Below are 21,090 nucleotides of genomic sequence, written 5' to 3'. Positions count from 1 at the left end.
ACGGCTGCTAAAGGTAGACCCGTCTTGGCTGCAGGAGCACTCGTCGTCCATTTAGATGTTCCGTAGCCACTGAGTTTACAAAGTCAGTCACCGTGGTGTCAGTTTATGGTTTGCCCAGCTGTGAGGAGAGATTTCAGCTTTTCTTCCTTAGCTGCATGGCCCCTGGGGCTCAGCTGTGGTTTCAGCCCCACCTCTGCATGTGGGCCACCCACAGGGGTCTGTTTCTGAGGCTGGCCTGGAGTACACGAGTCTGCCCTGGTGAGGAGGGGCATGGAGGTGGTGGCGGCCGGGGTCACTGGAGCCCTGGTGGGGACGGGGCATACAGGGGATCCGGCGGCTGCAGGCACAAGAGAGCCAGCCCCAGCGGGGGCCCTTCCTAGTGCATGGGGAGGCAGGGGCTGGCACGTGGGGAGAGAGGCTGCAAATGGCCCCGCCCCTTGTGTGTCACTCAACAGTGGCTCTTCGCTTCTGTGGCGGTCTGCACTTCCTCCACAAGTATTCCCAGTTGTGGATTTCCTCACTCTTGTCCTCTCAGGCTGCCTCCTCGCAGCCAACAGCAGTCCTCTCCCCAAATTTGCTTTTCAAACCCCACATTCCAGCACCCAACCCCCGTCCACACCAGTAGACACATGTCTCAGGCAGGGCATGCAGGGCTGTGGCATGAACCCTCTCTGTAGGTCTCACTCTGTCCTTCCTGCCACAGATCGGTTGCTGTGCTCTCCTCTGATAGCCCCCAAGGCTCCCCTTCTGTCCCATCTGATCTCCTCGCCAGTGAGGAGGCTTCCCTGGATGTGATAACCTCTTCTTTCCTTCAGCAGCCCCCTTCTCAGGGGCGCAGGTCCTGTCCCACTTCCTCTCCTCTTCCTTTTCTCTTCTTCTTTCTTTCATCCTACCTGGTTATGTGGGGATCTTTCTTGTCCTTTTAGGTGTCTGAGCTCTTCTGCTAGTGTTCAGCTGGTGCTCTGTGAGAATCTTTCCATTTGTAAATGTATTCTTGATGCATTTGTGGGGATAGATGAACTCCACGTCCTCCTCCTCCTCCATCATCTTGACTCTCTTTTGTCATCTTTTTACTTTTAATCTGTCTCTATACTGAAAATGGGTCTGTTATAGAACCCATATAATTGGTTTTTGCTTCTCTATCCACTCTGACAGTCTTTGTCTTTTACTGGAATGTTCAGTCCATTTACATTAATGCAGTTTTTGATGTTTGGATTTAAACCTACTATCTTCCTATTTGTTTTCTATTTTTCCCAACTGTTAACTTTGTTACTTTTTCCTCCTTTGAATTGAATATTTTTTAGTATTCCATTTTTCCCCTCCACTATTAGCTGTATCTAGTCTTAGATTTAAGGTTTACAATATACACATTTAACATATCACAGTCTACCTTCAAATCATGTTATACTGTTTCATGTATAACACTCTCATACTCCATCTGCTTCTTTTGTGGTCATACCTTTATTTTTAAAGGTCATACATCACACAATATTTTTTTCTTTAAACAGTTATATTTTGAAGAGATGAAGATATTTGCCATTTCTTGTATTCTTCATTCTTTAGATCTGTTTTCCATACTTCTGCTTGATATAACTACCCTTTCAATTTTTGTGGTACCAGTTTGCTCGTCACTAATTCTCTGTTTTTGTTTCTCTGGAAAAGAGTATTTTCCTTACTTAAAAAGACCTTTTTATTTGAAATGATTATCAATTCACATGAAGTTGCAAAAATAGTACCTCTAGAGAGGTCCTGTGTATCCTTCAGTTTCCCTCAATGGTAACATCTAACATAACTACAGTCCAGTATTAAAACCAGGAAACTGACATTGGTACAATCCACAGACATTATTCAGATTTCACCAGTTTTGTATGCACTCATGTGTTTTTGAGTCCTTTAATTTTTGAAGGGTATTTTTCACTAGGTATAGAATTATCAATTGACTGTTTCTGCTTTTTGTTTTCTTTTGTTAGTTTAAAGATATCTGTCCTCCCTTTGTCTTCTGTGTTGTATAGTTTCTGACTAAAAGTCCACAGTAATTTTTTCTTTCTACTTTTGTATGTAATGTGTCTTTTTTCTCTGCTTTTAAGACATTCTCTTTGTTAGTGGTTTTCAGCAATTTCATAATGATGTGCTTTCTCAGTTTTGTGTGGGGAGTGTATTTATTCTGCCTGAAGTTTGTTGAGCTTTTTGAATCTGTGGGTTTATCATTTTCGTCAAATTTGGAAAATTTTGGTCATTATTTCTTCAAATATTTTTCCTATACTCCCTATCTCCCTCCCCCACCTGAGAGTCCAATTATACTTCTGTTAGAATACTTGATATTTTCACATTGATAATATCAGTGATATTAGGTTACTGATGAGCTGTTTTCAGCCTTTTTTCTTATGTTCTTTATTTGGATAGATTCTACTGCTATGTCTTCAGTAGGTTACTGATCTTTTCTTTGTAGTGTCTAGTATGCCCCTATTCTTAAGCAGAGAGATGTTCATTTTGATATATTATATATCTATAGAAGTTGCATTTGATTCTCCTTTATAGCTTCAGCTTATTTTCTCATTATATTAATGTTTTGCTTTAATCATTTATGTATAATTAAAATAGCTGTTTTGACAGCCTTGTTCACTGTACCCATTATATTTCTCATTTATGGGTTTGTTTCTGTTGACTGATTCTTTTTCTCCTGGATATCGGTTACATTTTCCTGCTTCTTGGCTTGGTTAGTGATTTTTTACCAGATGCTAGACACTGTGAATATTATATTGTTGAGCGTTTCTCTTTAGTGTGCTTTTTGAAGACAGTGTTGTATTTTGACAGGTAGTTATTTGCCAGTTTAATCACTTTGACACCTGTTTTTAAGTTTTGCTAGTGTCTAGAGCAGCCTTCAGGAATAGTTCAGCTCTACCCTTAAGTCTTCCCCTAAAGAGACCTTTCAGGATCTCCACCGAATGTCCCTGATGATCACTGAGGATTGTCATTCTGGGTGATTAGACCTCAGATGTCTTCCTGCCCTGTGTGAGCTATGGGAATTGTTCTATTTACAGCTCCCTAATTGTGCTTTGTCTGGCCTTCTTGAATTTTCATGTATTTAGATGTAGCCTAACAGACTCAAGGGATTTCCTGTGCAGATTCGTGAAGCTCTCTCCTAGTGTAGTTCTTCCTTACTTGAACCTTCACACAAATTCCCAGCTGCCTCTGTCTCCTCCAGCTGTGTTCTGTTTCCTCAACTCAGTGGACCTCTGGGCTCTGTTTGTATTTTCTCTTCCCTGTAGCCTCAATGTGGATATTGCCTCCCAGAAGAATGCTGGGGTGATTGTAGGACTTATTTGTTTCCCTTTTCTCAGGAATCACAACCCTACTGTTTTCCAGTATTTCTAAACAGTTATTAAACATATCTTAATCATTTTTTCTAGTTGTCTACAGTGCATTTTTGTGTTATGTGTTTATTATTTCTTCATGGCCGGAAGACTTAATCTCACTTTTGTTTTGTTTTTTGGTCAGTTAAAGTTATTGCTGCACTCCACAAGTTTCTCTGACCATGGATTTGTCATATTAACACTCTTATTAACATCAGTAACTCACCTTTTTAAAAAAAATGTCTGCCCTCTTGTTATCTTGCTCCAGGTAAAATTGATCTCTGTGTCATTTCCTAAAGCTGCTTTGTTCTTTTCTGCTTTCATAGTAAAAACTCTTCAAAAGCATTTTCTCACCTTCTTCATTTCCTTATATTGTAAAGAAAGCTTTTTTCATTTTTGCCTGTATTTATCCTGCAAAATCATGATATGAATGTACCTTATCTTTGTTTAATATTGTATATCTATCATATACATATAAGAGTTGTATATTCTCATTTTTATATATTTTATTACATAGCTCTACCCCTTCCCCCATATTCTTTATTTCCTTCTTCTCCAGCTTAGGTTCCATGGTACACAACTTAATTATCCATTGAATATATTCTTAATTTCCCTGCCAATGTAGTGTGTGGCAAAACCCAACCTAATTTCCCCCATACTGCTTGTCTATATGGCTGGACAAAAATACACAGCCAAGTGGATTGGTCCTACTTTAACTTATTTACAAATATCAAGTGTAATGCTATTTTCCTCTCGTACTTTCTGAGAAGGTAGTCCCCTCTCCCACTTTCAGAGGTGATTATTAAACAGGTTATTTTTTCTCCTCATGTTTCCAATACCTCTTCCAACATTACCATTCTCAGGTCACAACTTCCCCCTATTTTACTAAGAAAACAGTAAATTTTACATCAATCTCTTGGCCTTTGTACCCATCTACTCTTCTTTCCCCATCATTACCATGGATTACTATCTCTTCTGTCTAAAGCTGATCACCTCACTGTGCACTGGATCCCATAGTCTGTCTTACTCAAGGACTTTGCTCCTACAATTATCCTGTTTTCCATTCTCTTGCAAAAATCAAATTTACTCTATCTATGAAATTATTTGCATTAGCATACAAACATGCCCTAGGATCTCCAATATATATATTTTAAAACCTCCATAGATCTCATATGTACCTCTGGCCCTGTATCATTACTGTCCTTTATAGCAAAGCTTCTTAAAATAGTTGCCTCTACTCAATTTTTCTATTCCTCATTTGCCATTCTCTTGAAACTACAACATTTAGGCTTCTGTCTCTACTCTGCCTCTGAAACCATTCTTAACAAGGTCACTAGTAATCCACATTGCCAGTTCTAGTCAGTTATTATTCCTCATAGTAATTTATATCTCAGCAATATTTGAAATAGTTGATTTCTCCCTCCTTGAAACACTTGATTTGGCTTCTGGAGCATCACACTTGTAATTTTCTTCCTTGTTTTCCTGACCTTTCTATGTTGGAGTGTCCAAGGCTCAGTCCTTGGCTCTCTTCTGTCTACATCCAATTCTGAGGTGCACTCATTCATTTCCATGGTTTTACGTACCATCAATATGTTGATCACTCTCACATTTCTACTTCTTGCTCAGATCTTTCTTTGAGCTCCAGACTCTTATTAACATCTTGCTTCCCACTTGATATCAGTACTTGGTATGTTAAACATCCTGTCTCCTAAAGGGGGAGCTCTTGCTTCCCTGCTCTCTGCAGACCTTCTCCTTTTCTCCCTCTCAGTAAAAGCATTGAGTTATTTAGGCCAAAATCCAAGAGTCATCTTGATCCTTTTCTTTCCTAACACCATCATCCAATCCATCAACAAGTCCTGCCAATTCTGTCTTCAAAATACATGGAATTAACTACTTGTCAAAAACTCATTACTCCTACCCAAGCCCAAGCTACTGTGTTTCACTTATACTATTCTAATGACCTCCTAGATTTCCTACACTCAGTAGCAATACCACAGTAGCTAGAGTACAGTTGACCCTTGAACAGCTTGTGGTCTAGGGGCGCCGATCCTCTGAACAATCTAAACTCCCCATATAATTTATAGTCGGCCCTCTGTATCCCCAGTTCCTATGTACCTGTGGTTCCACGTCTGCAGATTCAACCAACTGTGGATCGTGTATTACTGTAGTATTTACTATTGAAAAATTTCTGCATGTAAGTGGACCCACATAGTTGAAACCCATGTTGGGTCAACTGCAATCCTTAAAAAAACTTAGGATAACACACACACACACACACACACACACACACACACACCGACACCGACTAAAAACCCTCCAGAGACTTCCCATGTCATTCAGAATAAAATCCAAACTATGAGGCAGGGTTTACAAGGTCCACCTAAGGTCACCCTGGGTGTTTCTGCAATCTCGAGACCTAACACTGCCTGTGTCACTGAGCTGAAGCCACACTGACCACATAGGTGATCTTTGAATATATTAAATGCATTCCAGCCTCAGGGTCTTTGTCTTCTTTGTTCCTCCAGATCTATACATGAATCATTCCCTCATTTGGAAGCCTTTCCCTAACCACTGTATTTTAAATAATTATGTCCCTCCCCCATTGCTCTGTCCTCTTTTTTTTTCCTTCTTCCTTTTTTTTGGAGTGGGTGGTGGTGCTGCACTGCATGGCTTGTGGGATCTTAGTTCCCTGACTAGGGATCGAACCAAGCCCAGCAGTGGAAGCATGGAGTCCTAACCACTGGACCACCAGGGAATTCCCTACTCAGTTCTCGTACCCTTTCTTTTTCTTCATAGCCTTTATCACTGTCATATGTTACATACGAGTGTGTATGTATGTATGTGTTTATCATCTGTCTCTTCCTCTAGAGTGCAAGCTTTACTAGAGGAGAACTTTGGTTAATTGTCATGTGCCCATCATGTAGAATAGTACCTGGCAACGTAGTAAATGCCCGATAAATGTGTTGAATAAGTAAAACCTATTAGGCATAGATATTACTACTCCCAATTTCAGATGTAGAAACTGAATCTACCACAGCTGGCAGGTTTTTTGATTCCAAATTTATTGCTTTTTGAACCTCAGCCACTTGTTTCTAGAACCTTATCTGATCGTTTATTTGTCCTCATCTGATTTCTCCTCATCAGAAATACTATGGTTGTTTTTGTTACTCTTTAAGCATTTGCTACATTTGTTTTGTACTGTTACTGATGCATACTTCTTTCTTGCACTGTCCCAGTACCTTATGAATGCTTTGAAAAGTATGGGAGAATCACAAATTATTTCTTCTTAGATCTCTTAGTATTTGAGTTTTAAACTTAGACTTGATTTTCTTTAAGCTATCCAGCTTTTTCTTTTAAAACTAATGTGAAATTCAGGATTTGAGATTTTTCATAAAAATTTTCTCCAGCAACCTGTAAACTTCTTAATTTGGGAGGTAATAATAGATTTGCTTTAGGAGAGAGTTTTCATCCTAAAAATACTCAGTATTGGTATCTTGTCTGCACTTTGTAAAAAGTACTTAAGTATGATTGAAAACAGAAGTGTTTTCAAGTTTTTGATAAGATTATCCCTTTCTTAATGGATTTTCTCGTATAGGAAAATTTTATTTCCTACTTTACTATTCTTCTGACTATCCTTTTTCTTTTTCACTTTTCCCAAGAAGTGGGGCAATATTGATTCAGCAGTAGAGGAACATCATGTGGTAAAGAAAGGTTTTCGTTTTTCTGTGAATTAGGTTACAGAGTCACTAGCAGGAAAGAGAAGGGCAAAGATTCTTTTCCACATTCTTATGACAAGAGGCTGAAATGAGGCAGCAAGAATTGTGCCTTGGTAGCTAATGAGAGTCTCTGCCTCTTCCGTGTGAACAGTGAGAGAAATCAGGCTGCTCTTAGTGTAGCTACCACCCACGAAGCTGTGAAGAAGGCTGGTGAGAGCAGATGGTATCCAGGCACAGTTTGATTTGTGTAGAAACCTGCATAAAGAGCAGCATGTGTTTTGTTTTGTTTTGTTTTCCCCTTAATTACTCAGAGCCAGGGAGATCAGTGTTCAAATAAAACATAGTGATACAGCCAGGAGAAAAAATTGTAAAAGAAGAAAACAGACAACTACGTTGGTAACTGCATCATTTCAATTCCATGATATTTACTGAGAGTGTCTGCTTTGTATAATGCTCTGTACCAGGCATTGTAAGACATGCAAAGAAGAGTGAGTTAAGTATTAAAAAATAAATTCAGTTCAGTAAACATGTCATTAGTGCCTTTTATATGCTGCTGAAGTGCTGGGAATATAGAAATTAAAGTAGTTCTATCCTTCAGGAGCTTACAATATAGTGGGGGAAATGAAGTAAATGGATAGTTTCGGTTGCACACAAGCAGGTTCTATGATATACGTATATCAAGATGCTATAGAAGCTCTGAAGAAAGGGTACTTAATTCACCCTGGGAGTATAGTGAGGAAGACAGGGCGGGAAGGCTTCTGGGAGAAGGTAAAACCCTAGTGTACAGCCCTGAGTCTTGAAGGATGAATAGTTGTTAGCCAGGTAAAAATGAGGGGTGGGGAGAGATCAGGGCACAGGGAAGAGTATGAGCAAAGGGTCGGAGGCAAGAAATATCATGGCTGTTTGGGAGAGATCCAAGCAAGTACTGCTCTTATAGCTGAAGGTAACATTTGTGGGAGAAGATGAGATTATGGTACCAGATTGTGATGGAGTTTGGAGCTTATCCTATATGTTCATGTTCCTTCCTGTGTGGCCTGTAGACTCTGCAACAGCAACTCTTAGAATATTTGCAGAAATGCAGGTCTAAACCCACACCAAGATATGGAAAATATCCGTAGAATCTGTTGTTTTTGCTCAGAATTGGGATTTTCCTATATGGCTAATGTACAACAGAATGCTCTGTATTTAACAAATATTTTTTTAAGTGATATATTTCATCAGGTTTACACAAACACAGTATTTATGAGAGAATTTATGTCTTACATTGGTGTTTTGGGAGGTTCCCAAGAGAAGAACTATGATTATAAAATGTCGTTTATAAAGTAAATGTAGAAGACATGTATACTGACTCTTGGGATCAATAAAAAGGCAGAAAATTCCAAACAAAAAGCAATTTGGAAGCCTAATTTGTGACTACATATTTAAGGATATATTTTCCTAAAACCAATTCAGAGTGAGAATTCCCTGAGACCTCTGTCACTCAGTGTTCAGTCTCTGGCTCTGTGTGTGTGTATACAGTTTAGGAGAAAGCAAGGAATATGGAAATGGAAAATGTTTCAGAATAATAGAAGGAACTTATGATATGTTTATAAATATTCTACATATCTCTCTTACTGTACAGGAATTAGAGAATAAAAGAAGACTACAAAAACAAGCTGCCGCTAGTCAAAGTGCCATGGAAGTTCGCTTGAATAGAGCTCTAGAAGAAGCAGAAAAGTATAAACTGGAGTTAAATAAACTAAAGCAAAATAACAAGGTATGGAAAAACTGAATAATTTGGGTAGTGATCACCTTTGGTATCTTTCTCTTTTATGCAAGACTCAAAAGTGATAGTTTTTAAATTATAATTCTTGATGTCACGGTGAACACATCTCTTTTCAGAAGAAATACCCTTATTAGCAATATGTACATTTCCAATAAGTTAGAATTATATTGCTTGGACTAGTGCCATACTTGGGTGATAGCACAGTTCTGGAGAATTCATTCATTTTTTCATCCAACAGATCTTTATTGTGTGCCCATCTTATATGCCAGACACCTTTCTAATCTCTGGGAATAAATAAATGGTGGAAAAAACTCTGTTTTGAATCTCAAGTCTGTTCTATCCCTCTCTGAGCCTCAATTTTCTAATATATAATGCAAGGGGCTATTTTACAGGGCAGTGGTTCTCAAACTTGAGCACATATCAGAATCACCTGGAGGGTTTATTTAAACATAGATTCCTGGGTCCCACCCACAGATTTTCTTATTCAGTAGATTTGGGGTGAGACGTGAGAATGTGCAGGTTTTTTTGTTTTTTGTTTTTTTAAATTTTTATTGGAGTGTAGTTGATTTACAATGTTGTGTTAGTTTCTGCTGTACAGTGAAGTGAATCAGTTATACGTATATATATACCCATTCTTTTTTAGATTCTCTTCCCATATAGGCCATTACAGAGAATTGAGTAGAGTTCCCTGTGCTATACAGTAGTGTGTGTATGTCAATTCCAATCTTCCAGTTTATCCCTCCCCCCTTACCCTCTGGTAACCATGTTTGTTTTCTAGATCTGTGACTCTATTTCTGTTTTGTAGATAAGTTCATTTGTACCCTTTTCTTAGATTCCACATATAAGCAATATCATATGATATTTGTCTTTCTCTGTTTGACTTACTTCACTCACTATGATGATCTCTAGGTCCATCCATGTTGCTGCAAATGGCACTATATTGTTCTTTTTTATGGCTGAGTAATATTCCATTGTGTGTGTGTGTGTACACATATATATATGTATACACACCACATCTTCTTTATCCTTTCCGCTGTTGATGGACATTTAGGTTGCTTCCATGTCCTGGCTATTGTAAATAGTGCTGCAATGAACATTGGGGTGCATGTATCTTTTCGAAATATGGTTTTCTCCAGATATGTGCCCAGGAGTGGGATTGCTGGATCATATAGTACCTCAATTTTTAGTTTTTTAAGGAACCTCCATACTGTTCTCCATAGTGGCTGTACCAATTTACACTACCACCAATGACGTAGGAGGGTTCCCTTTTCTCCATAACCTCTCCAACATTTATTGTTGTTGTTTTTTTTTTTAACATCTTTATTGGAGTATAATTGCTTTACAATGGTGTGTTAGTTTCTGCTTTATAACAAAGTGAATCAGTTATACATATACATATGTTCCCATATCTCTTCCTTCTTGCATCTCCCTCCCTCCCACCCTCTTTATCCCACCCCTCTACATGGTCACAAACCACCGAGCTGACCTCCCTGTGCTATGCGGCTGCTTCCCACTAGCTATCTATTTTACGTTTGCTATTGTATATATGTCCATGCCACTCTCTCACTTTGTCCCAGATTACCCTTCCCCCTCCCCATATCCTCAAGTCCATTCTCTAGTAGGTCTGCATCTTTATTCCCATCTTGCCCCTAGGTTCTTCTGACCATTTTCTTATTTTTTTCTTTAGATTCCATATATATGTGTTAGCATATGGTATTTGTTTTTCTCTTTCTGACTTACTTCACTCTGTATGACAGACTCTAGGTCCATCCACCTCACTACAAATAACTCAATTTCCTTTCTTTTTATGGCAGAGTAACATTCAATTGTATATATGTGCCACATCTTCTTCATCCATTCATCCGATGATGGACACTTAGGTTGCTTCCATGTCCTGGCTATTGTAAATAGAGCTGCAATGAACATTTTGGTACATGACTCTTTTTGAATTATGGTTTTCTCAGAGTATATGCCCAGTAGTGGGATTGCTGGGTCATATGGTAGTTCTATTTTTACTTTTTTAAGGAACCTCCGTACTGTTCTCCATAGTGGCTATATCAATTTACATGCCCACCAACAGTGCAAGAGGGTTCCCTTTTCTCCACACTCTCTCCAGCATTTATTGTTTGTAGATTTTTTGATGATGACCATTCTGATGGGTGTGAGATGATATCTCATTGTAGTTTTGATTTGCATTTCTCTAATGATTAATGATGTTGAGCATTCTTTCACGTGTTTGTTGGCAATCTGTATATCTTCTTTGGAGAAATGTCTATTTAGGTCTTCTGCCCATTTTTGGATTGGGTAGTTTGTTTTTTTAATATTGAGCTGCATGAGTTGCTGTATGTTTTGGAGATTAATCCTTTGTCAGTTGCTTCATTTGCAAATACTTTCTCCCATTCTGAGGGTTGTCTTTTCATCTTGTTTATGGTTTCCTTTGCTGTACAAAAGCTTTTAAGTTTCATTACGTCCTATTTGTTTATTTTTGTTTTTATTTCCATTTCTCTAGGAGGTGGGTCAAAAAGGATCTTGCGGTGATTTATGTCATAGAGTGTTCTGCCTATGTTTTCCTCTAAGAGTTTGATAGTGTCTGGCCTTACATTTAGGTCTTTAATCCGTTTTGAGTTTATTTTTGTGTATGGTGTTAGGGAGTGTTCTAATTTCATACTTTTACATGTAGCTGTCCAGTTTTCCCAGCACCACTTATTGAAGAGGCTGTCTTTTCTCCACTGTATATTCTTGCCTCCTTTATCAAAGATAAGGTGACCATATGTGCATGGGTTTATCTCTGCGCTTTCTATCCTGTTCCATTGATCTATATTTCTGTTTTTGTGCCAGTACCATACTGTCTTGATTACTGTAGCTTTGTAGTATAGTCTGAAGTCAGGGAGCCTGATTCCTCCAGCTCCATTTTTCATTCTCAAGATTGCTTTGGCTATTCGGGATCTTTTGTGTTTCCATACAAATTGTGAAATTTTTTGTTCCTGTTCTGTGAAAAATGCCAGTGGTAGTTTGATAAGGATTGCATTGAATCTGTAGATTGCTTTGGGTAGTAGAGTCATTTTCACAATGTTGATTCTTCCAATCCAAGAACATGGTATATCTCTCCATCTATTTGTATCATCTCTAATTTCTTTCATCAGTGTCTTATAATTTTCTGCATACAGGTCTTTTGTCTCCTTAGGTAGGTTTATTCCTAGATATTTTATTCTTTTTGTTGCAGTGGTAAATGGGAGTATTTTCTTAATTTCACTTTCAAATTTTTCATCATTAGTGTATAGGGATGCAAGACATTTCTGTGCATTAATTTTGTATCATGCTACTATACCAAATTCATTGATTAGCTCTAGTAGTTTTCTGGTAGCATCTTTAGGGTTCTCAATGTATAGTATCATGTCATCTGCAAACAGAGACAGCTTTACTTCTTGTTTTCCGATTTGGATTCCTTTTATTTCTTTTTCTTCTCTGATTGCTGTGGCTAAAACTTCCAAAACTATGTTGAATAATAGTGGTGAGAGTGGGCAACCTTGTCTTGTTCCTGATCTTAGTGGAAATGGTTTCAGTTTTTCACCATTGAGGACGATATTGGCTGTGGGTTTGTCATATATGGCTTTTATTATGTTGAGGAAAGTTTCCTCTTTGCCTGCTTTCTGCAGGGTTTTTATCATAAATGGGTGTTGAATTTTGTCGAAGGCTTTCTCTGCATCTGTTGAGATGATCATATGGTTTTCCTTCTTCAATTTGTTAATATGGTGTATCACGTTGATTGATTTGCATATATTGAAGAATCCTTGCATTCCTGGGATAAACCCCACTTGATCATGGTGTATGATCCTTTTAATGTGCTGTTGGATTCTGTTTGCTAGTATTTTGTTGAGGATTTTTGCATCTATATTCATTAGTGATATTGGCTTGTAGTTTTCTTTCTTTGTGACATCTTTGTCTGGTTTTGGTATCAGGGTGATGGTGGCCTCGTAGAATGAGTTTGGGAGTGTTCCTCCCTCTGCTATATTTTGGAAAAGTTTGAGAAGGATAGGTGTTAGCTCTTCTCTAAATGTTTGATAGAATTCGCCTGTGAAGCCATCTGGTCCTGGTCTTTTTTTTGTTGGAAGAGTTTTAATCACAGTTTGAATTTCACTGCTTGTGATTGGTCTGTTTCTATTTTCTATTTCTTCCTGGGGCAGTCTCAGCAGGTTGTGCATTCCTAAGAATTTGTCCATTTCTTCCAGGTTGTCCATTTTATTGGCATAGAGTTGCTTGTAGTAATTTCTCATGATCCTTTGTAGTGTCAGTTGTTACTTCTCCTTTTTCATTTCTAATTCTATTGATTTGAGTCTTCTCCCTTTTTTTCTTGATGAGTCTGGCTAAAGGTTTATCAATTTTGTTTATCTTCTCAAAGAACCAGCTTTTACTTTTATTGATCTTTCCTATCGTTTCCTTCATTTCTTTTTCTTTTATTTCTGATCTGATCTTTATAATTTCTTTCCTTCTGCTGGCTTTGGGGTTTTTTTGTTCTTCTTTCTCTAATTGCTTTAGGTGCAAGGTTAGGTTGTTAATTTGAGATGTTTCCTGTTTCTTAAGGTAGAATTGTATTGCTATAAACTTCCCTCTTAGAACTGCTTTTGCTGCATGCCATAGGTTTTGGGTTGTTGTGTCTCCATTGTCATTTGTTTCTAAGTATTTTTTGATTTCCCCTTTGATTTCTTCAGTGATCACTTGGTTATTAAGTAGTGTATTGTTTAGCCTCCCTGTGTTTGTATTTTTTACAGATCTTTTCCTGTAATTGATATCTAGTCTCATAGCGTTGTGGTCAGAAAAGATACTTGATATGATTTCAATTTTCTTAAATTTACCAAGGCTTGATTTGTGACCCAAGATGTGATCTATCCTGGAGAATGTTCCATGAGCACTTGAGAAAAATGTGTATTCTGTTGTTTTTGGATGGAATGTCCTATAAATATCAATTAAGTCCATCTTGTTTAATGTATCATTTAAAGCTTGTGTTTCCTTATTTATTTTCATTTTGGATGATCTGCCCATTGGTGAAACTAGGGTGTTAAAGTCCCCTACTATGATTGTGTTACTGTCGATTTCCCCTTTTATGGCTGTTAGTATTTGCCTTATGTATTGAGGTGCTCCTATGTTGGGTGCATAAATATTTACAATTGTTTTATCTTCTTCTTGGATTGATCCCTTGATCATTATGTAGTGTCCTTCTTTGTCTCTTGTAATAGTCTTTGTTTTGAAGTCTATTTTGTCTGATATGAGAATTGCTACTCCAGCTTTCTTTTGATTTCCATTTGCATGGAATATCTTTTTCCATCCCCTCACTTTCAGTCTGTATGTGTCCCTAGGTCTGTAGTGGCTCTCTTGTAGACAGCATATATACGGGTCTTGTTTTTGTATCCATTCAGCCAGTCTGTGTCTTTTGGTGGAAGCATTTAATCCATTTACATTTAAGGTAATTATCGATATGTATGTTCCTATTCCCATTTTCTTAAATGTTTTGTGTTTGTTATTGTAGGTCTTTTCCTTCTCTTGTGTTTCTTGCCTAGAGTAGTTCCTTTAGCATTTGTTGTAAAGCTGGTTTGGTGGTGCTGAACTCTCTCCGCTTTTGCTTGTCTGTAAAGGTTTTAATTACTCCATCAAATCTGAATGAGATCCTTGCTGGGTAGATTAATCTTGGTTGTAGGTTTTTCTCCTTCATCACTTTAAATATGTCCTGCCACTCCCTTCTGGCTTGCAGAGTTTCTGCTGAAAGATCAGCTGTTAACCTTATGGGGATTCCCTTGTGTGTTATTTGTTGTTTTTCCCTTGCTGCTTTTAATATGTTTTCTTTGTATTTAATTTTTGATAGTTTGATTAATATGTGTCTTGGCGTGTTTCTCCTTGGATTTATCCTGTATGGGACTCTCTGTGCTTCCAGGACTTGATTAACTATTTCCTTTCCCATATTAGGGAAGTTTTCAACTATAATCTCTTCAAATATTTTCTCAGTCCCTTTCTTTTTCTCTTCTACTTCTGGGACCCCTATAATTCGAATGTTGGTGCGTTTAATGTTGTCCCAGAGGTCTCTGAGACTGTCCACAGTTCTTTTCATTCTTTTTTCTTTAGTCCGCTCTGCAGTAGTTATTTCCACTATTTTATCTTCCAGGTTACTTATCCGTTCTTCTGCCTCAGTTATTCTGCTATTGATCCCTTCTAGAGCATTTTTAATTTCATTTATTGTGTTTTTCATCATTGCTTGTTTCCTCTTTAGTTCTTCTAGGTCCTTGTTAAATGTTTCTTGCATTTTGTCTATTCTATTTCCAAGATTTTGGATCATCCTTACCATCATTATTCTGAATTCTTTTTCAGGTAGACTGCCTATTTCCTCTTCATTTGTTAGATCTGGTGGGTTTTTACCTTGCTCCTTCCTCTGCTGTGTGTTTTTCTGTCTTCTCATTTTGCTTATCTTAGTGTGTTTGGGTTCTCCTTTTCGCAGCCTGCAGGTTCGTAATTCCTGTTGTTTTTGGTGTCTTTCCCCAGTGGCTAAGGTTGGTTCAGAGGGTTGTGTAGGCTTCCTGGTGGAGGGAACTAGTGCCTGTGTTCTGGTGGATGAGGCTGGATCTTGTCTTTCTGGTGGGCAGGTCCACATCTGGTGGTGTGTTTTGGGGTGTCTGTGGCCTTATTATGATTTTAGGCAGCCTCTCTGCTAATGGATGGGGCTGTGTTCCTGTCTTGCTAGTTGTTTGGCATAGGGTGTCCAGCACTGTAGCTTGCTGGTCGTTGAGTGAAGCTGGGTCTTGGTGTTGAGTGGAGATCTCTGGGAGATTTTCACCGTTTGATATTACGTGGACCTGGGAGGTCTCTTGTGGACCAGTGTCCTGAACTTGGCTCTCCCACCTCAGAGGCACAGCACTGACTCCTGGCTGGAGCACCAAGAGCCTTTCATCCACACAGCTCAGAATAAAAGGGAGAAAAAAACAGAAAGAAAGAAAGAAAGAAAGAGGATAAAATAAAGTAAGATAAAATTAAATGAAGTTATTAAATAAAGAATAATTATTAAGAAAAAGTTTTTAAGTAAAAAAACAAAAACAAAAAACGGACAGACAGAACCCTAGGACAAATGGTGAAAGCAAAGCTATACAGACAAAATCTCACACAGAAGCATACACATACACACTCACCAAAAGAGGAAAAGGGGAAAAAATAATATATCCTGCTCCCAGAGTCCACCTCCTCAATTTTGGATGATTCGTTGTCTGTTCAGGTGTTCCACAGGTGCAGGGTACATTAAGTTGATTATGGATATTTAATCCGCTGTTCCTGAGGCTGTTGGGAGAGATTTCCCTTTCTCTTCTTTGTTCACACAGCTCCCAGGGATCAGCTTTGGATTTGGACCCATCTCTGTGTGTAGGTCGCCTGAGGGTGTCTGTTCCCCTCCCAGACAGGACGGGGTTAAAGGAGCAGCTGATTTGGCGGCTCTGGCTCACTCAGGCTGGGGGGAGGGAGGGGTATGGATGCAGGGTGAGCCTCCGGCCGCAGAGGCCGGCGTGACGTTTCGACCAGCCTGATGCACGCCGTGCGTTCTCCCGGGGCAGTTGTCCCTGGATCGCGGGACCCTGGCAGTGGCGGGCTGCACAGGCTCCCAGGAGGGGAGGTGTATATAGTGACCTGTGCTTGCACACAGGCTTCTTGGTGGCTGCAGCAGCAGCCTTAGCGTCTCTTACCCGTCTCTGGGGTACGCACTGATAGCCGCGGCTCATGCGCGTCTCTGGAGCTCCTTTAAGCAGCGCTCTTAATCCCCTCTCCTCGCACACCAGGAAACAAAGAGGCAAGAAAAAGTCTCTTGCCTCTTCGGCAGGTCCAGACTTTTTCCCGGACTCCCTCCCGGCTAGCTGTGGTGCACTAGCCGCCTTCAGGCTGTGTTCACACCGCCAACCCCAGTCCTCTCCCTGCGATCCTACCAAAGCCCGAGCCTCAGCTTCCAGCCCCCGTCCGCCCTGGCATGTGAGCAGACAAGCCTCTCGGGCTGGTGAGTGCTGGTCGGCACCGACCCTCTGTGCGGGAATCTCTCCGCTTTGCCCTCCGCACCCCTGTGGCTGCGCTCTCCTCCGTGGCTCCGAAGCTCCCCCCCTCCGCCACCCACAGTCTCCACCCGCGAAGGGGCTTCCTAGTGTGTGGAAACCTTTCCTCCTTCACAGCTCCCTCCCACTGGTGCAGGTCCCTTCCCTATTCTTTTGTCTCTGTTTTTTCTTTTTTCTTTTGCCCTACCCAGGTGCGTGGGGAGTTTCTTGCCTTTTGGGAGGTCTGAGTTCTTCTGCCAGCGTTCAGTGGGTGTTCTATAGGAGCAGTTCCATGTGTAGATGTATTTCTGATGTATCTGTGCAGAGGAAGGTGATCTCCACGTCTTACTCTTCTGCCATCTTCTCAAATCCCAACATTTATTGTTTGTAGACTTTTTGATGATGGCCATTCTGACTGGTGTGAGGTGATACCTCATTGTAGTTTTGATTTGCATTTCTCTAATAATTAGTGATGTTGAGCATCTTTTCATGTGCCTCTGGGCCATCTGTATGTCTTCTTTGCAGAAATGTCTATTTAGATCTTCCACCCATTTTTTGATTGGGTTGTTTGGTTTTTTGATATTGAGCTCCATGAGCTGTTTGTATATTTTGGAGATTAATCCCTTGTCAGTTGCTTCATTGGCAAATATTTTCTCCCATTCTGAGGGTTGTCTTTTTGTTTTGTTTATGGTTTCCTTTGCTGTGCAAAAGCTTTTAAGTTTAACTAGGCCCCATTTATTTATTTTTGTTTTTATTTTCATTACTCTTGGAGGTGGATTGAAAAAGATCTTGCTACGATTTATGTCAGAGAGTGTTCTGCCTGTGTTTTCCTCTAAGAGTTTTTATAGTATCTGCCTTACATTTATGTCTTTAATCCATTTTGAGTTTATTTTTGTGTATGGTGTTAGGGAGTGTTCTAATTTCATTCTTTAACATGTACCTGTCCAGTTTTACCAGCACCACTTACTGAAGAGACTGTCTTTACTCCATTGTATATTCTTGCCTTCTTTGTCATAGATTGGGTGACCATAGGTGTGTGGGTTTGTCTCTTGACTTTCTATCGTGGTCCATTGATCTATATTTCTATTTTTGTGCCGGTACCATACTGTTTTGATTACTGTGGCTTGGTAGTATAGTCTCAAGTCAGGGAGCCTGATTCCTCCAGCTCCGTTTTTCTTTCTCAAGATTGCTTTGGCTCTTTGTGGTCTTTTGTGTTTCCATAAAAATTGTAAAATATTTTGCTCTAGTTCTTTGAAAAATGCCATTGGTAACTTGGTAGGGATTGCATAGAATCTGTAGATTGCTTTGGTTAGTATAGTCATTTTCACAATGTTGATTCTTCCAATCCAACAACATGGTATATCTCTCCATCTGTTTGTGTCATCTTTTATTTCTTTCATCAGCATCTCATAGTTTTTGGAGTACAGGTCTTTTGTCTCCTTGGGTAGGTTTTTTCCTAGGTATTTTATTCTTTTTGATGCCATGGTAAATGGGATTGTTTCCTTGATTTCTGTTTCTAATCTTTCATTGTTATTGTATAGGAATGCAAGAGATTCCTGTGTATTAATTTTCTATCCTGCAATTTTACTGATGCATTGATGAGCTCTAGTAGTTTTCTGGTAGCATCTTTAGCATTTTCTATGTGTAGTATCATGTCATCTGCAAACAGTGACAGTTTTACTTCTTCTTTTCCAGTTTGGATTCCTTCTATTCCTTTTTCTTCTCTGGTTGCGTGGCTAGGGCTTCCAAAACTATTTTGAATTATAGTAGTGAGAGTGAACATCCTTGTTTTGTTCCTGATCTTAGAGGAACTGCTTTCAGTTTTTTACCATTGAGAATGATGTTTGCTGTGGGTTTGTCATGTATGGCCTTTATGATGTTGAGGTATGTTCCCTCTGCCCGCTTTCTGGGGATTCTTTATCATAAATGGGTGTTGGTGTTGAATTTTGACAAAAGCTTTTTCTGCATCTATTGAGATGATCATGTGGTTTTATTCTTCAATTTGTTTTTTCTTTAATATTAATCTATTTATTTGGCTGTGCTGGGTCTTAGTTGCAGCATGTAGGATCTTTGTTGCCGTATGTGGCATCTGTTGCGACATGCAGGATCCTTAGTTGCGGCATGCAGGATCTAGTTCCCTGACCAGGGATTGAACCCAGCCCCCTGCATTGGGAGCAAGGAGTCTTAACCATGCTTAACTAGTCTTCACTGGACTGCCAGGGAAGTCCCTATTCATTTTGTTGATGTGATGTATCAGATTGTTTGATTTGTGTTATTGCAAAATCCTTGCATCCCTGGGATAAATCCCACTTGATCACGGTGTATGATCCTTTTAATGTGTTGTTTGATTCAGTTTGCTAGTATTTTGTTGAGGATTTTTGCATTTATTTTCATCAGTGATATTCGCCTGTAATTTTCTTTTTTTCTGATACCATTGTCTGGTTTTGGTATCAGGGTGATGGTGCCCTCATAGAATGAGCTTGAGAGTGTTTCCTTCCTCTGCAATTTTTTGGAATAGTTTCAGAAGGATAGGTATTAACTCTTCTCTAAATGTTTGATAGAATTTGCTGTGAAGCCATCTGGTCCTGGACTTTTGTTTGTTGGAAGATTTTTAATCACAGTTTCAATTTCATTACTTGTGATTGGTCTCTTCATATTTTCTATTTCTTCCTGGTTCAGTCTTGGAAGGTTGTACCTTTCTAAGAATTTGTCCATTTCTTCTAGGTTGTCCATTTTATTGGCATATAATTGCTTGTTGTAGTCTCTTACGATTCTTTGTATTTCTGTGGTGTCCATTGTAACTTCTCCATTTTCATATCGAATTTTATTGATTTGAGCCTTCCCTTTTTTTCTTGATGGGTCTGGCTAAAGGTTTATCAATTTTATCTTCTCAAGGAACCAGCTTTTAGTTTCGTTGATCTTTGCTGTTGTTTTCTTCATCTCTATTTCATTTATTTGTGCTCTGATGTTTATGATTTCTTTCCTTCTATTAACTTTAGGTTTTGTTTGTTCTTCTTTCTCTAGTTGATTTAGGCATAAGGTTTGGTTGTTTATTTGAGATTTTTCTTGTTTCTTGAGGTAGGAGTGTATTGCTATAAACTTCCCTCTTAGAACTGCTTTTGCTGCATCCAATAGGTTTTGCATTCTCGTCTTTTTGTCATTTGTCTCTAGGTATTTTTTTATTTCCTTTTTGATTTTTTTAGTGATCCATTGGTTATTTAGTAACATATTGTTTAGCTTCCATGTGTTTGTGTTTTTTACAGGTTTTTTTGCCTGTAATTTATTTCTAATCTCATAGCTTTGTGGTTGGAAAAGATGCTTGATATGATTTCAGTTTTCTTAAATTTACCGAGGTTTGATTTGTGACCCAAGATGTGATCTATCCTGGAGAATGTACCATGTGCATTTGAGAAGAAAGTGTATTCTGCTGCTTTCGGTTGGGATGTCCTATAAATATCAATTAGGTCTATCTGGTCTAATATGTCATTTAAGACTTTTGTTTCCTTATTAATTTTCTGTCTCGGTGATCTGTCCATTGTGTAAGAGAGGTGTTAAAGTCCCCCACTATGGTTGTGTTACTATCAGTTTCCCCTTTTATGGCTGTTAGCATTTGCCTTATATATTGAGGTGCTCATATATTTACAATTGTGTACTTAAATATGCAATTGTAAATTCTTCTTGGATTGATCCCTTGATCATTATGTAATGTCCTTCCTTGTCTTGTAACAGTCTTTATATAAAGTCTATTTTGTCTGATATAAGTATTGCTGTTGCAGCTTTGTTTTGATTTCCATTCACATGCAGTATCTTTTTCCATCCCCTCACTTTCAGTCTGTAAGTATCCCTAGGTCTGAGGTGGGTCTCTTGTAGACAGCATATATATGGGTCTTGTTTTTGTATCCATTCACCCAGTCTGTGTGTTTTGGTTGGAGCATTTAATCTGTTTACACTTAAGGTAATTATCGATATGTATGTTCCTATTGCCATTTTCTTAATTGTCATGGGTTTGTTTTTGTGGGTCTTTTTTCTTCCCTTACTCTTTTGTTCTTTTCTTTTGTGGTTTGATGACCATGTTTAGTGTTGTGTTGGGTTGCTTTTTCTTTTTTGTGTGTTTATCTATTGTAATTTTCAGGTTTGCATGTCCTGTGAGGCTTTGATAAAGCAGTCTTTATATATACAAGGTTGTTTTAAGTTGCTGGTCTCTTAAT

General features: G+C 38.8%; 1 protein-coding gene across 6 annotated transcripts in view; it reads left to right on the top strand.

Moving 5' to 3' along the window:
- Window positions 1-21,090, top strand: part of TEX9 (testis expressed 9) — a 261,325-nt gene that overhangs the window by 212,619 nt on the left and 27,616 nt on the right. For all 6 annotated transcript variants that reach the window (XM_057542209.1, XM_057542208.1, XM_057542210.1 and 3 more), the window contains one exon: window positions 8,691-8,825. In XM_057542209.1, the coding sequence (XP_057398192.1) occupies window positions 8,691-8,825 (135 nt within the window). The remainder of the gene's footprint in view (window positions 1-8,690; window positions 8,826-21,090) is intronic.

This window comes from Balaenoptera acutorostrata, chromosome 3 (genome assembly GCF_949987535.1).
Source record: "Balaenoptera acutorostrata chromosome 3, mBalAcu1.1, whole genome shotgun sequence".
Taxonomy (NCBI): domain Eukaryota; kingdom Metazoa; phylum Chordata; class Mammalia; order Artiodactyla; family Balaenopteridae; genus Balaenoptera; species Balaenoptera acutorostrata.
This window is presented reverse-complemented; position numbering and strand designations above follow the sequence as displayed.